Below are 16,638 nucleotides of genomic sequence, written 5' to 3'. Positions count from 1 at the left end.
TATGTGGTGACTCAGTCCATAAAGTTTTCAATTTATTTGACATATAGGAGAGTTTAAACAGTCTTTGGTTAATATTTTATTCATCTCAACAAAACAATCATTGCATAGGAAGTTGTAGATTCTCTGCCCCGAATAGAATTTGGCTGCAAATGCTTTATTCTTCTTTGACTTGCTAGAAAACTGTACCTAAGTGTATTGGACTTGATGATTTTGGGGCTTGATTACTATAATGCCATGCACCTTCTGGCCTTAAAAAGTTCAAATTGCTTCAAAATGTGACTGTACGTCTGCTCAGTCTCCCAGGCTGTAATGTTTCTCCTTGCAGTTCAATGTGATAAAAGGGCAGATGACTGCATTGAAATTGAAAAATAAGTTTCAGTAGTCTTTTGCTGTTGCAGTAGGCTTATTTACTTCTTCCAGATGAGGAATCAATTGTACCATCAGCATGCCAAAAGCTGCTTTATTTTCTGTCAGGCCTGGGGGCTTCTAGTCATTCAAGTGAACGTTGGTTCAACCACAGTTATTTACTTATGTAAGGGAAGTGTATTTTAAATTAAACAAAGACAGACCAAAGAGTAATAATTTTGTGTTTCTGTAGCACTTTATTACCAGTTGCTTGTTTTTCAACAGCAGTAATTAGCAAATCTTTATTCTGGCTTTTACAGGTTAAGAAAGCATACCCTAGAAGGCCCTGACTTGCCACTCTGATAAGAACCTTGACAATCCCAAAGCAGGTGAGATTGAACTGCATGGACACAGATGCTCTTCTTGCCTGTTCCATGTGCACAGATTTCTGGAAGTGGCTCTGTTCTATCATAGTTCTGTCTTCACATGCAATTAAGGTTTTGTTTCATGTTTTGTTTCACATTGTATATACTGTTTTGTTCATGTTGTATATACATATGTTTTATTTCATGTTGTATATACATACATGAGAATAAGATATATTCATCGCTGCTAGATACTTTTTTTTAAAGGTTAAACGCTTACATTTTGGCTTTCAGAGGAGTTTTAAGTGAATGCTGAATTTGAACCTCTCAAAATCCTCCTATGGGGGCATTCGAATCCTAGACCTTTGGCCATACTATCTTTGCTGTCTACTGGCTGGTTGCTCTAAATTCATGCTCAGAATTTGAACATTAATAGCAACTTATAAATCATTATTTATGGACAATGCCCATTGTGAGAGGATTATTGTCTATAAGAGAAATCCCTTTACACTGTGCAGTTATTAGCAAGGTCTGTGGATTCTACAGGTTGTCCATTTAAGATTTGGAACTAACAGGGTGAAAATGAACAGCAGTCATTACTGGAAGAATGCCATTCATCAAGGTATTTATCAAAATAAATGATGCTCTGTTCCTTGCATTTTCCTGTTTGGTGGGTCACAGATTTATAGACAAAAAATGTACAACTAAAGTGGAGACTGCTAGCAGGAAACCAGAGATTTTAGCAGAACTTAGAGGAAAGCTAAAGTTTTTGATATCTGCGGAGGGCTGGAAGGTGATTTGGAGTGTGTGTGGGAGCTTCAGCTAACATGCTTATGCCTTAGGAAAATGATTAACAAGGACCCCTAACAACTGATGAAAAAGGAAATGTTTAGATCTCAGACTGAAAAGCCCTTCATATGAAAGAAGAAACTTATTTGTAACTTCTTTAGTCCTCTCCTAAGAGGTGGAAGATTTCTCTGTACAGACAAGGTACTTCACACATGATATGATATCCAAAGTTACAGAGTTCATTTGCATTCAATAGGCTTTTCATTAGGTATGTCATTTAAAATATATATATTTTGGTAATACCCCATGGACAATGTCAGTACCTGACTGACTCAGGACATGGTTTATTCATATGAATGTCTGTCATGCTTCCCTCCTTGCCCTCTCCCTGACTGCTTGTTCTTGCTATTAAGGGTTTCCTTTTAGTAAAATCTATTCCCTGATCTAGTTCACCTCACAACAGGGGGTTAATACAATTCTTTGAGTTGAGGTGCTGCACCAGAATCCTGGCTTGCATCCTCAATGTAAAGTGGTGATTTCCAGGCCAACCTAAGGTGCCTATATTAATTCTACAAGCAAGCTTCGTTTCAAAGCGCAAGTTAAGTATGGGCCTGAAGGTTTTTCTGGAATGCAGATTAGGGTGGGTAATAATGTTTGTCAGAATATGGGTTAAAGTTGCTCCATAACCATATTCTGAAATCTTTTTGGGCCTACTTTCTAAGCAGCTCATGATGTAACATAAGTTCTTGAAAATCTGGTTCTAGAGTTTCAGTTCTGCTACTGTATTCAGCCATGCAACACCAGCAATGGAATGACTGTAACAAAAAGCTGGGAGTCTCAAACAGAAACATCCCATGGGCAGGAACATTTTTGCTGTAGTTCACCATGCAAATTCCACTGCTGTAGAAGTAAAACTAATAGTTCGAGCTTCAAGCTTGTCAAAGGCATTCAGGCAGCTATTTTTGCTGAAATCAGTGGCATCTTGACTTTTACCTGTGGCTAGCTGGTCTCGCTTTCATTTTGCTTTCCAACCCTCCCACCCCCATCTGTACAGTACTACCTACCAAATGTGTAATTCATCTTGAATCCAGGAAACTCCCATACTATATCACTGTGAAATTCAACTAGTACAAAGTTCCCAGTGGAAGTGAAGTCTGCAACCTTCTTTGTCCCACAATATGGGCCAACTGCAGGTGATGTAGGTTGGCTTCCATCATGTATGAGCAAGTAGTCATAGATGCATCTGTCATTATCTTCCAGCTCAAAGGATAACATTTTGAGATATATCTAGAGAAAATACAACCAAAGCACTTTGTTTTCAGGTTATATCCTTTTCTCTTACCCTTTGTATGTAACAAGTACAAATAGAGTCTACATTCCTTATGCGTAGATGGTGTTTTTTATTCTGTGTTTGCACCACATCCTGATCCCATATTGTAATGCAAATTATTAATACCAAATTGTTGAGTTTATCAGAATTTGGATTAGAAGAAACAGTAAGGGGCAATATTGGTCTTGTATGCTTTAAATTCTATTCTCTGGAGGAAAACAGAAAGAGCACCTGTGCAATATTTCAGTTTCTTAGTGGTGACTGTATTACCGAGGGATTATTTTGAGCAAGATGTACAGGTATAAGCTAAATTCATAAGAGTTTACATGCACATGTATAGATTTTCCCTTGATGATCATCTCAAATATCAAGATTCAGCACAAGTTTAAGTGGGTTTATGTGTTCAGATTTTCACTCTGAGAAAGCCTAATTAAAATGTGACATAACAGCTGTTATTCTCTAAGGCAAAAAGATTTCATGAGAGTACACTGCTGAAGCCAGCAAAAGAATTCCTCTATGCCTTACCTTGTATCCTACTGGAGAACTGATGATCCAGAAGCATGCTTGGTTTTTGGGGTATTTGTTGGGGTAGTTTGGAGAGGTGATGACTCCATTTGAGACTGTGAAAGTATCACCACAGTTCACTGAGGGTGTAAAGGAGAAAAAACAGAGAAAGGCTTATTGACAGGAGTATTTTGACTGTAGAAAAGTGAGCTTGCTTAAATTCTTTATTTTTCTTCAAGCCAAGAGAAAGTTTGCTACATTGAAAATCTACTGCTCAACTGTATTATTTCTTTGCCTAGTGTTTATATTGTTACATTATATTGATTAGAATAGGTTATACTTGGTAGACTACATGAAGGTATAATTGCAGGTGTTAGGTACAGTACAATCTGATGAACTAGGTACAGTACAATCTGATGAACTAGGTACAGCACAATCTGATGAACTAGGTACAGTACGGTCTGATGAAATAGGTAAATGATAAGCAAATCTTGGCAACAGTAACTGAAGAAATATAAATGGGAAACAATCACGTAGCCTAGCAATTCTGTTGATTATGTTACGTAACCGAACACTATAAATATTAACCAAGTTAAATGGGGATTTGGGATTCTCAGCTTTGGACATGAGTCCCTGAGACCCCGGGCCCTGAATAAAGCACCGCATATAACTGCTTTSGTAGTTATGTGTTTCTTTATGGGCAACAATATCAGCAGCTGCGCTGAAGCAGCTAAAAGCGTGGCTGCTAAATAACCTTTGGAGCACAGAACAACCAAACTTAAAGATACATCTGTCTTTTGCAATGAAGTGTTACCATGTTAGCACAGCATTCTAATGGGGCTAATTTACTGCACTTTCAGAAAAGAATTAGTTCAAGTATCTCCAATTGCATTATCAAGCTAGGTCTGATTCCATCTAGAGAACTGAACTTAACTGTCAAGACTAATGTGAAAAGAGTAAAAATGACATTTCTATGACTTCCTCAATTTCTGTTTTAAAAGGTAGCATTTTCAGCTGAAGTAACAAGAATTTAGTTATTTGGACTAGTGCCTTCTAACTAAAAGCATGTTGCAGCACAACACAATTATATCCAGCAGTCCATTTGTAATGCATTGATGTGTTCATAAAACAGACACTGCTGAAGTGAATTGAGCTTCATAACACATAATAAAAGCCTTTAATTCAGAAAGTAAAAATTACACAAAGTTAGTATCCTTCCTGTTGAGTAAAATGCCACAGGGGCCTGAACAATACATGGCCCCAGTCCTGACTACATTTCATTGGAGAGATTTCTTGTCGATTTCTGCAGTCATTTTTTGCTCTGTGGCTGCACTGCTCCTGCTAGTCATTGCATTGTTTTTTATTTAAAGAAGCTGTTTTAAAGATGTGAAGAAGCCTAGCAGAGAGACTCAGAAGAATGCGAGGGGGTTCTCTGGACTACTAGTGCAAGATCTGTGTAACATCCTGTTTTCTGTTTCCTGCTCACCTTCAGCCTCATCAACATTTAGCCTTCTGTATAATTCCTATGGAGGTATAAAGAATAACATGGAAAAATCTACTCTGGAGTAAATTTTCAGACCTTCAGTTTTTCCATACAAATACCATTCATGCTGTTCTCCAAGCTCTGTAAAGGAGTGTTCATACCTCTGATGTAGGAGGCTCTGAATCCTGTGGCTGTAATGGTCTCATCACTTGCGAACTCTATCAGCATTGTGGATCCAGGAGCAACTAAGGCAGGCAGTGGCCCCTTCCCACAGTACTTGTCCAGCAAAACAGGAGAATTCTTGCTGTTTCCATTGTAAATTTTTACATAGTCAGAAGAACAATTTGAGGAGAGTTGAAGATCAAAAGCCTCAAACTGCAGGAAAACCTTAAGACAAACAAGAAACAGATGTTGGATTTACTGGGGTACACAGGGAAAGATTAAAACTAATTGTTATGAACAAGTGAACTAGGACTTTGTATCCATTTTACTATTCATCTGTCACTGAAATTTGACCTTGTATGAGCAGCACAATTTCACTTGGCTACCCTGTTACTGAGCCCTATGACTGATGTCTGACTATTGCTTATCTTTATAAAAGACATCAAATCTTAACTGGATAAAAACCAAGTTTAAATAAAACATCTGATAGTCTATATGAAACTTAAGTCTTTTGAAAATTGCTGAGACTGGTTTTCATTCATTGCATAACAGAATAAACATCTTGGTTCATGAAAATAGCTCCCAGATGCTACAGTCATAATAATGAGAAGAGAAATAATGCTGTATAGCCTTGACACTGTGGTTCAAATCTTCTTTCTCCTAATAAAAATTACCTTATTCTGAGGGATGCGGATCAACCACAGGTAGTTGCTATTGTTCAGGTATGGGGATGGGTAATTGACAGAGGAGAAGGAGCCTTTGTGTTTAGGCAACACAGAGCTACAGCAATCTGAAGAACAGAACCAAACAGTGCTGAAAAGAATGAAAACTACAGAAAAATCATCCAGAAATGCCAGACACAGCTCTCTACAATTTGCATCAGACAAGCTTTTAAGAAAAATCATCATGTTTACAATTGTGTTGATGTTTCTAGGGTAAAAGCTATTCAAAACCTGCAAGCAAAATAAAGCTAGTTAAGGTAACTAGCTACTTCTGGACTTTAAGACAGCAAGGCTTCACTCACATATTTCAGTTTACTATGAAAACTTTCATAAACTTTTTTAACCTCAGTCACAGGAGTAGTTTCAGTAACATCAATACATCAATTCCCCTTAGCAAATTTGTGTATTCTTAAGTGTATGCAGAATCAAACTTGAAAACCAGATTTTGACAAAGCAAAGATAGGGATAATCACTGGGGGAAGGCAATAGCACAAAGAGCACGAAAGTCATGTTACTGAATTAGTGATTGGTATACAAAGTTTGATCTCATTTGTCTTTTGTCTTTCCACATGTAATCTTATTATCAAGCTATTTAAGTAACTCCCCAAATTATAAAATATGGACATACGAATTTATGACATTATCTTTCTCTTCCTCCTCACTGTCCTTGAGACAACTGGACTTTATTTTACATCATTTTTTCCCCTGATAGTTTTTCCTCATTTCTCTCCCATTTTTGAAGTCTAGACCTTTTCTTTCAAAAGATACAGCTCTAATTATGTAATAGTGGTATTGAAATGTGATTTATTCCCAGCCCCCCATCAAGGGTTTATTTGCGTTCTGAAATCATCTTTGAGATCAGGACAGATGCTATTAAATTGAAAACTCATCTCGTGCAGTTAAGAAATTGGGAGGAAGCACCCTGATTGCTGTACCTAACTATCCAATTAAAGGAATACTGATTCCTATTACTGAACTGTGTTCCACACACAATTCAGAGCAGAATTGGTACACTAGTATTCAGACCAATATTAATGTCTTTTACTCTTTTGCTGGAAAGTAATGAAGCAACATCTCAGAAAAGTCAAATATCTTATAAATCAATTAGCCTCTCTGCTGAGAGTCAAGGCAAAACTGCATTGCAGGAGCATGTCTGGTGTTTTACCTATTGTTGTGTGTCTTGACTGAAGAGTTCCTGCTCTAAAGGAATGCTAGGTGTTTCTAGACCTTCAGATACTATAGTGATGAGTAAGCAATGGATGGGCAAAGAAGTAAATAACTATAGATAAAGCCAAGGGAACTCCCCTCAAAGAAATGTTCTAACTAGCCTAAATGGCACCCACATTTACAGTCATTCTCTGACTGAAAGAACTCACAGACCTGCTGTTACCACTGATAAATGGAACTCTAAACTATAATCATGGCTGGGGATAGCTACATGCTTTGCAACTTTCAGGGCTTTCCTGAAATTAGAAGTTCAGAGGCAGCCACCATGATGATTTTTCTGATGGCTTTTCCTTGTGTCAAAGGCCAGGGACCGGGTCAACACCTCTTAGAACAAGTCAGTTACTGAAAGTAAATTGCTCTTCCCAAGAGGCAGCAGCTTGGCACAGGGATGAGTCTTTCTGCATGCACACCAGCCCTCTTATAGGGCTGAGGAAGAGATGTGTAGAAAGGGTTGTGGGCTGAGTTCCTTTAAGGGATGTCTGGCAGTGCCTACAGACAGCAACTGAATAAGGATTCACCTGTCAACGGATGCTTAGTGTCTACAGCACTTACTGCACTTGTACAGCTTGTTGATTTTAGCCACATCCAAGTTACTCAGTCCTTCTCTCTGCCCAATGGGTATGGAGGGGTCAGGAATTGGTACAATAGTTGGTTCCCCAGGAGTGCTAGAGAAATCAAACCTGTAGAAATAAGGAAGTCACATTTCTAAATCACTTCTCTTTTAAACGGTGAAGTTCTCTAATTGCGTAAACATATTCATGTAGCATCTGCACAGAATTTCAATGGAAAAGGGCAAGAACCTTCTCAGAAATCAGTTAATCTTTCCTGAAGAACAACAGTGTGGCAGCTATTTTGTGTGCAGCAAATGAAAGTAAGAAACAGAAAAATTGCATTGTCCTGAGAACTCTGTCCTGACAAAGTGAGCTGCATTCCACCTTCATGATTCAAAGAGGCAGAGGATCTGCAATAGTTTGTCTCAATTGCTAATTCTTTATATATTTGATACCTGCAATTTCCTTCCTTCTGATAAACAAGTTTTATTTCACTGTTTTGTCCAGAAGCTGTTACCTGCTAGTGGAAGTGCCAGAAAAGGTACATGACACAAGCTTGTATGTAATGGACTAAAATGCAACCTTAGGCAGCATTCAAAAAAAAAAAAAAAAAAAGTGTTCTTGCAGCAGCATACAACACCTTAATGCCATAAAAACAATCCATCTTCCCTTCCTCTCTGCCCAAATACTGTTGCCTAAATGATTTTATTAACCCAGTAACAACCTATCATAGACTTAGAACTGGCTTAGCTCAGTGACTTGATAGAGTTGCTTTGGATCATAGCCACAAAGGCCTCTAGAAAGAGGCATGAGTACAGTGATAGAAAACATTGTCCTAATTTTTTCTTCTGTTGCCACCAATTATATTTTCCATGAATACCTCTGACAGAGGAAGTATTCACCTTTGATTACGATGTCTGTTCACTCAGTTTTAAGTGAACAGCGAAAACCAGTCCATGCACAGAACAATTCTGTCTCCCCAGATCTGAGCAGAAGATCTGAGCACTGTTTGCTCCTATGAAAGGAAACCTCAGAAACCAACTTACGCGCCATAGTGCATCACAGAAGAATAGTCATAGGGAAGGCCAAGATTTTTGGATTTCACTTTCCCAAAGTTTCCTTGTTCCCCTGTAAGGTAGGAAAGCAACATTTCAGTCAGAACAGGAGAGGGGGAAACCCCACTCCTTCCTCCCCCCCATCCTTAGAGTGATATTGCTGTTCTCAGACACTGCCTGCTATCATAATTCTAAGACTAGCTTAGGGTACAAATCATGAGATCCTTACACACTCCTTCTCACATAGGACCCTGAGTCTTCTGAAAGTACCAAAGCCTTCTGAAGCCCATGGGAGTATTTCCACTGAATCTAGTAGGCTTCAGAATAGAACCTCAGTCAAATAAGAAGTCAAATTTTCAATATAGTCAATCTAATTCCACTCTTCATGGAAATGTATTGTAATCTGCCTATCTTCATTAGAATGTTTCTAAATATATTTCAGTGTATTATCTTGAACATTTTAAACCTCCAGCTTACAGCCCCAAAGCTGTGTCCTACCTTGAGAGGGAAATCTGGCTGACTAGCTAGATCATAAAGTCAGAGGTATGTGTGGGTGACCATCAACCTGTCTCGCCGAGTCCTTCCACCATCTGTCAGAAATGAACAACTCTGGTACCAAAGGAGTCTTAGAGCTCAAGAGAAAGGGACAAGGTTTGCCTCTTACTCACACCAAAGCATGCATTTTCAGCCCTGTTCTGGCTTCATCTCTGGTCAAACCCATCAGCAGTGACTGCAGTCAAGTGAGACTAACCACCTGACATGAGGGCAGCCAAATAAGGTCAACTGGAAACATCCTGTCTAGGATGCTAGTATAGCTCTCCTCTTCAAAGCTGCTGAGCACCTCATGATTGTATCTGTTTAGTCATAAAAAGCCCCTGTGAGATAAGAAGGTGTTATACTGATACAGGACTGTGGCCCAGAGACATAAGGCTGGAATGTCACCTAAGTTTAGTTGTCTAAGTTATGCACAGAAGATATTCAGGCTCTCAGGGTTGTCATAGGAGAGACAGAGGCATACTCAGAGAGGGGATTTCATCCCATTTTAATATGAAGGCACCTATTTCTCTCTTGACTGGAGAGCATTAATATGAATTACACCTGGGTCACTTGCCCATGGTAAGACAGGCAAACAAGCAATGTCAGAGCACAGAACTGAACACAGTTTGCCCAGCATCTGGGCTAGTACCCTAACCACTGAGCAGTCCTTCCCAGTTCAACATCTGTACCTTCATTATTATAACTAGTGGTTTGTAAACTACAAGCCGTCTGGGCAAGAGTTCAGCATTGGACAGTTGTCAGAAAATCATCCTGACTCAGTCTCTTGAGTTTGCACAACTTGGCTGGCAAGCTTGCTAACAGAGCTAGTCTCTTCCAGTAACAAACACCCTTCAGTGCTCATCCCAACCTGGACTAGGAAATGCAAAAGAAAGCATCAAAATCCTGAATTATACAAAATATGGGGATAAAAGTGACTTTAGAGCTTTTCATAGCTCAAAAACTGACTTAAGGCTCAAACCAGTTCTCATCAGCATTGGCATTCCCTATCCTATTAGGATTTTATCTCAATTTCTGTCATCTTCTATACTGATTTCAAAAAGAGTTATCAGGTGTTCAGTTTCTTTTGAGGTGATGAAGAAAGAAAAAAATCAGTTCCATTTCAGTGAAACATTTAGGTAGCTACTGGTCTACATGTGTAGAAGTGGTTTTTGCTGAACTGGTTTGTTAAAAAGCAGGACTAAAGGCAGCCCAGCTAAACAGAGGGGCTGCCTACCCTTGGCATCTGCCTTGTCACCTGCCACAGAGGTCCAACTGTCTAGACCTGCACAAATGTACAGTTTACTTAACCCATCTCCTCCACTCTAAAAACAAAAGCAAAAAAAAAACACCCTACCTCTGCCAGAATCTAAGTGTAGTGACTCAGGAACGCTGAAAAGGAAGGTCTGGCTGAAGGCTCTGAACACAATTTTGTTCCCAAAAAGTTTGTGAAAAAACAAGCCAAGTTTTGAGTATGTAAGTAGAGAGCAAATGATCAAGCTGCATTTTATCAAAACAAAGAAGTAGGATTGCTTCCAAAGTGAACCACTGGGTTAAAAACAAAACCCAGCAAACATCCACAATACTGCAATCCTGGCAAGCGAAAAAACAGAGCATGTGGGAGAGCTGGGAAATTGCAAAAGGTCTTGAGGTCTAGTTCTGCACCACTGAGGTCAGGGGAAGCTCTGCCGTCAGCACTGTTGAATGATGTCTTTTTTTTTTTTCTCCCCCAGGAGATATACATTAACATCGAATGCTCATGAATGAGGTGGTGTCCCTTCATCTCTTTTTCTCTGCACATCTTTGAATTCTTTTCCTACACTGCTTGTGTCACACACTCCCTGCAGTCTAACTTCCTTACCCCAATCAGTCCTCACTCCTGATTTTTGCTGCTAGAACACGGAGCGTGTATCACCCCTTTTAGCATAGTCTTGTCTTCCTCACCTCTTCCCCCTCTCTTTTTCTTTCATTATAATAGGCCTGAATCAGAGCTTGCTTACATCTGTAAGCATTGAGAATGATATCTGAACCTGTGGTCTTTCCCCTGCAAAACTGGTGTAAGTGAGATTTTGTGTCTCATATCTTAGGTATAACTTCATGTTTTTAAACTCCTCTTCCAGGGTGCATCCTCTGCTAGCTTTTCAAACATGACATCCTTGTTGTACAATAATGGCAAACAATTCATAACATAATTATACCATAACAGCAGAACTGACATTTAAAGAACAGCACAAATTGAATTTACTTGGGATATCTTGGGAACAGCTGAAAAAAGTTTGGAGAACACTGTTTTAGGAATTTGTAATAAAAACAATCAGCTCCAGCTGGAGGAAAAAAATGTATTTTCAGCTGTGTATGACGCTGAAGAATTAAATATATAGAATTTTGTATTCAGTTGTCCAGCCTTGTTTACTATTATTCATTTTTTATAAAGTAGTCCACTATTATTTCATTACAAATGTTGTAGCTTGCCTAGCTTGCTTGTAGCCATCACAGACAAGTGGCTCCTTGCATCCCTTCTCCTGCTTTCTCCTGTGTACCACTTTCTCATTTTCCTTTCTTTAGGACTTCCTACCATTCAGGCCTGCAGCTCTGTATGTCCCTATATCCCCAGCACACAGCTCAAGGGCAGGTCCCCAAACCATTCATCCTATTTCCTTCTTTTTCCCAAATAATATTCACTTGTTTTCCCCTACAGATTTACCACTCCTGAACATTCCCTATTGCTCCGTCTTCTCACAGAAGTGTCCGTCATTCTCTTCACAGAGCAAATAATTGCAGTCCTTTCTCTCACATCATACCAGATCCCAGAATGTCCCACATGCTAGTGGCCGCATGTGTTTCCATTCTCACCCTCTTCATAAGGCCCATAGTTCTCATCTACGTTTCAGGCTATATTTCACTTACTGCCAGTGCTACGACCTCTGCCTGCCACCTTCCCTATTTCCGCAGTTTTCACCCAATAGAGTTGCTGTGCACTTCCTCAAATCAAGATTCCCCACCATGTCACTCCACCTCAACTAAAAGTGTCCCATGGTCCCTTGCTTCCTGGCCAAATCCATGTGCACTTCTCTTCCTCCATTCCGCCATTCTTAGGCTTTCCTAATTGCTCCTAATATTGCCTCTGTTTGGGACAAAGTGCCAACATCTTACATCCACCAAGACAAAGAGCAGAGTGGGGTTGGGTGGATTCACTGGAAGATATTAATAGGGCTATCAAATGGATCTTTGGATTAAGGACAGTTTCAGAGATAGGAAAGGAGCAGTATTTTACCAGTCTGCCTTTTCCCATTTCTAGTTTTCTGACTGGCTCCCAGCTTGAGAGTTCTACCCACCAGCACTTAGGACATTTATTCCACATTTGAAGCTGATCAGATGAAGCATGCAAGGGTTACCAGACTGCATAGAGAAAGACTGGCAGGCTGCACCCAGTGCTAGGTTGAGGGGTGTTGGCCAGCAAGTAGGGCTAAAAGGGTAATCTCTGAAAGCTGTTCCAGCTGTCTGTTCTGCTGACTGTGTGCCAGGAATTCAGGAGCATCTCCACTGTATTCTAAAGGCTGTCAGAGCTCACACTGCCTACAAATCTCATTTACTCCCATGGCAAACATCAAGGATCTTGATGGCTAATTTGTCTGCCCAGCTTCAGTTATATGATGTTGCTGCAGTGCCAGCAGGTATCCCTATGGTTATAGGCTTAGGACAGACACGGACCAGAGCATATTCAGGTCTGAGCTAAAGAACAGAAGAGACTGATGGTTTATATTCCTGACATGCTCAAAAGCTTGCATAAGCCTTCACCCAGACTGTGGACAGAGAGCATCACAGAGAACAGGACTAAAAAAGACCTCAAGAATATCCTGAAAAGCTCCAGTTACAAAGACTCCATGCCCTTCCTGGCCAATGTATTCCAGTGCTTTACCATCTTCATTTCCAGAAGTGTTTTCCTAATGTGACCTGATTTCAAGTGATTCAAGCCCATTACCACCTGTGCTCCCCACAACAGAAAGCAGATGATTCCTTTTTCTCCTTGCTACCACATTTCATATTCCTGATTACCTTGTTATTGCATATGTAAGGCTCAGCTCAGGCTGTGATCAAGATCCTGCTTTTAGGCTGTACCTGCATCAGAAATATGCTAACATAGCTGTGGCAGCAGAAATCCCCCCAGTAAAAACAAACTCTGATCAAGGAATGCTGTCAGTTAGGTATTAATGATGATTATTTGTATTGCTGTTTTCAGAAGAAATATTCTAGTTTATCTTCAAAACTGCCTGTTTTCTCTTAAGATTTAGTGGACATACCTGCCACAATATGTTCCCACATAATCTTGACAAAGCTGTCCCGGTCACTCCGTGCCTGTTCATGGATGAAGCCCAGTGCATGGTTCATTTCATGCTGAATTGCTGCTTTATCCATGCAGCCATTTTTCATCAGGCCCAGTGCTTGACGTCCTCCAATTTTTCCAAAGTAAGACCAGCAGCTAAGAATAGCCAATCAATAACCAAAATGGTCACGTTCAGCAAATACAAAGAAGTAGATGTACCAATTAAGCCACCAAGGGCCTCTAGATGTGCAGCCACAGGGGACACATGCAAATAGTCACTGCTGTGACGTAGTTGGCTACTGAAAGCTGACAGATTAAATCTACAGAAAGGGAAAAGTAAAGCTTTTGTGATAAGTGTGGCAAATTTCAAAATAGTAAATGGGCTACGTCAAACTAAGATTAAACATTTCAAGTAGTTAAACAAGGAACCTGAAGCAATTATTCCTAAATTTTTTTGTAACATAAGGAAAATATCCCATTTCAAATTATACCCTGTTATCTTCAATGAAGTCCACACACAAATTTGTTCCTGCAGCCCATAAGGAACGTGATTAACTACCGGTATAAATAAAAATGAAATATTGCACCTGCCTTCTGAATCTTGACTCCTAGGATAAGAAAGGGAAATGACTTAAATCCAGACTAAACAGGAAAGAAGCTGAGAGACAAACCAAAAGGAATAAACCAAAAACTTTTGGGTGCTCTCACTCCCAGGAGTCAGGGAACTTACCTCTGCCCATGTTCAATGTGCACATAGTCTGCTTCTGTAGTACGATTTACAAACTGCACACAGGTCAGTGTGGAAACCTCTTGCAGAGCATCAGCAATCCAAGACCTCTCTGTTACTGCTGGGAAGAGAAAGGGGCCAAATAAAAATCTTACTTGGTTTATCAGTGTAAAATAAGATGGGGTGACATTCCTCAATCTTCACACTACTTTAGCTTTTTATTGTAAGTACAATCAGAAAAAGGGGCACAAAGCATTAAGAGATTTTCAAATTGATTAGACTTTGAAGGGGAGATGCAATAATTACAGCTGGCCCTTATGCATTCTATAGGTGGTAGGTGATGGGTGGGGGAAAGTGGAGGACTGGCATTATATTCTCCATTAGACAGAAGAGAAAATGTGAAACAAGGCTGAAATACAAATAATTGGATTAGAGCATCCCAAATGAGCCATCTGACTGTAGTTAAGCACGAAAAAACTAGCTTGTTTATCAGAGACAATGAAAGCTTGCCATGCACCCCTTGAAGTCATTTGAGGCAGCCAGTGTTCAGAAGCTCTGAAGATCACAGCATTTCTATTCAGGTGCCAAATATAGATTGGAGCGTTTATCTACTTTTGAACATTTTGGCCTAATTTAGCTTCCTCAATTATGAATTATCTCCAACTACTTTGTATCTCAATTTCCTCATCCTTAAAGTTTTGAAAGTGAGGTAGAGAGAATAACCCTTACCTACCCACAAGAGTATGTGCTGCAGTTCTGGAAGCACACAGGGGCAGAGGAGCAGCCTGGATAATGCAGAGACTGGGCTCTCCCCAACCCTCCCCTGCTCAAATAGTAGCATAAAGAATCCCCAGGAATGGGAACCAGACCCAGGCTGTATTTCACTTCCATATCATTTCCCCTCAAAGAGAGATCTTAAGAAGGGTCTCTATGGAAGCCTTGGAGAAGGAGAGATGAAGACCCACACAGCTGATATGAAGTCTTCTAGATCAATGTTCTAGAATAAGACATTGGTCCTGCAACCATTTCCACTGGAAAAAAATCTATTGACTGACCTCAGGGAAACAACAAGAAAAAAAAATGTCTGAGGAGATTTTTCCTCCATTTTTTTCTCTGCAGGATTTCCAGTGGGGGAACATTTATTCTGGAGATTTGAAAGATTACAGAGTTCCAAAAAGCATTCCTGGGAATAATGCATTTTGACACAAATATGTTCATGGTGAGAACAGGTTGTATTTTTTCTTCTGTACTTGCTAAATATCAGCAAGTGCATTATAGCTAGTAGGAATGAACTCATATTTGTAGTTAAAATGAATTACCTGGTATTTACATAACAAGTACTGCCCAAGTAACTGTGTATATTAGTGTTTGTAACTAGCATATTTGGAGTCAGCCAAACTATCGTAGGGCCAACAGATAGATGTATCAAAAAGTTTTCATTTGGACTAAGACTGCTTTTGATGCATGCCACAGAATCATTATAAAATAAGGCACAGAATTCAGTGACCAGAAGATCGATGCTAACTTCATATAATCCATTTGCATGCACTTACAGAAATCAGAAGAGATGTTAATTGGAACCTTGACTAGTCCATCTTGTGACTTGGGCCATAAACAACTCTCACAGTTAATTGCACTGCGTTGCCCTCTTCTCAAGATGATGTCTCCTTCGTAAACAGCTGTTCCACTATCTGGCAGATGAAAAAAAGAAAACATACAAGAAGGCAAATTACAGAAGTGCAAAAGGAAGATGAGAGGCATGCACTAACCAAGCTTTTGTAGTTTTGGAAATTTCTTCCAGTGAAGGGTTACTTTCCAGTAATGTGAAAAAGGATTAGCAAATTAGTACCAAGTGCATAACACAGTATGCTAAGACTGGTTAGGTCTGACTTCCTGGATAGAAAAGATTAATATTAATATAGATGTCACAGTGCAGCTGTAATCAAAGCTGTGACTAAATATGTATTAGCTTAAGAAATTTTGGGATCTTTAGAGTGGAAGGCTCTCTAGCATTGTAGCTAGCTCTTCATTAGAGCTTATGGAGTTAAAGAGAAGTTGTAACTGACCTCTGAAAACATGGAATAAACCATAGAAAAGAAATGACTTTGTCATGCATATTGAGTACATGCTAGCTATTAATTTCCAGGTTACCTGTTAGTTTGACATATGACACTGTGACAGGCTTCTCCATTCTGACTCCCAAATACTTGGAATATGTTTCTCACAGACAAGAACTACTGGTTATTATGCCAAAAATGTACTATAGTTTTGGGTACAGCAGACACAGAAGTGACTTGATGTCACACAGGAAAGAAATCAAAGTGAAAAGGATTCTGATTTGCTGAGGCTTCATGTAAAAAAACATTCCTTATAGCAATTACTCAACTCTATTTTCTTTATCACAACAACAAATGAAGAAACTGAATGCAACTTTAAAACACATCTGTGCTCTGAATTTCATGAATTGTTTTCCACTGATGCTGGGCATTTTCAAAGAGAAAAAAATGTACGGAATTAGGA

General features: G+C 39.5%; 1 protein-coding gene across 1 annotated transcript; it reads right to left on the bottom strand.

Annotated features, from left to right (window-relative positions):
• On the bottom strand, nt 1–16,309 carry LOC112966111 (astacin-like metalloendopeptidase). Its single transcript, XM_026065861.1, has 10 exons — nt 16,270–16,309; nt 15,672–15,809; nt 14,122–14,239; nt 13,369–13,547; nt 8,525–8,606; nt 7,480–7,607; nt 5,653–5,768; nt 4,978–5,203; nt 3,355–3,473; nt 1–2,786 (listed from the first exon to the last, which is right to left on the bottom strand). The coding sequence occupies exons 1-10, from the start codon at nt 16,307–16,309 to the stop codon at nt 2,556–2,558; spliced, it is 1,377 nt and encodes a 458-aa protein (XP_025921646.1). The 3' UTR covers nt 1–2,555.
• Between the last annotated feature and the right edge of the window lie 329 nt (nt 16,310–16,638).

The sequence above is a fragment of the Apteryx rowi genome, unplaced genomic scaffold (assembly GCF_003343035.1).
Source record: "Apteryx rowi isolate R43461 unplaced genomic scaffold, aptRow1 scaffold_232, whole genome shotgun sequence".
Taxonomy (NCBI): Eukaryota; Metazoa; Chordata; class Aves; order Apterygiformes; family Apterygidae; genus Apteryx; species Apteryx rowi.
This window is presented reverse-complemented; position numbering and strand designations above follow the sequence as displayed.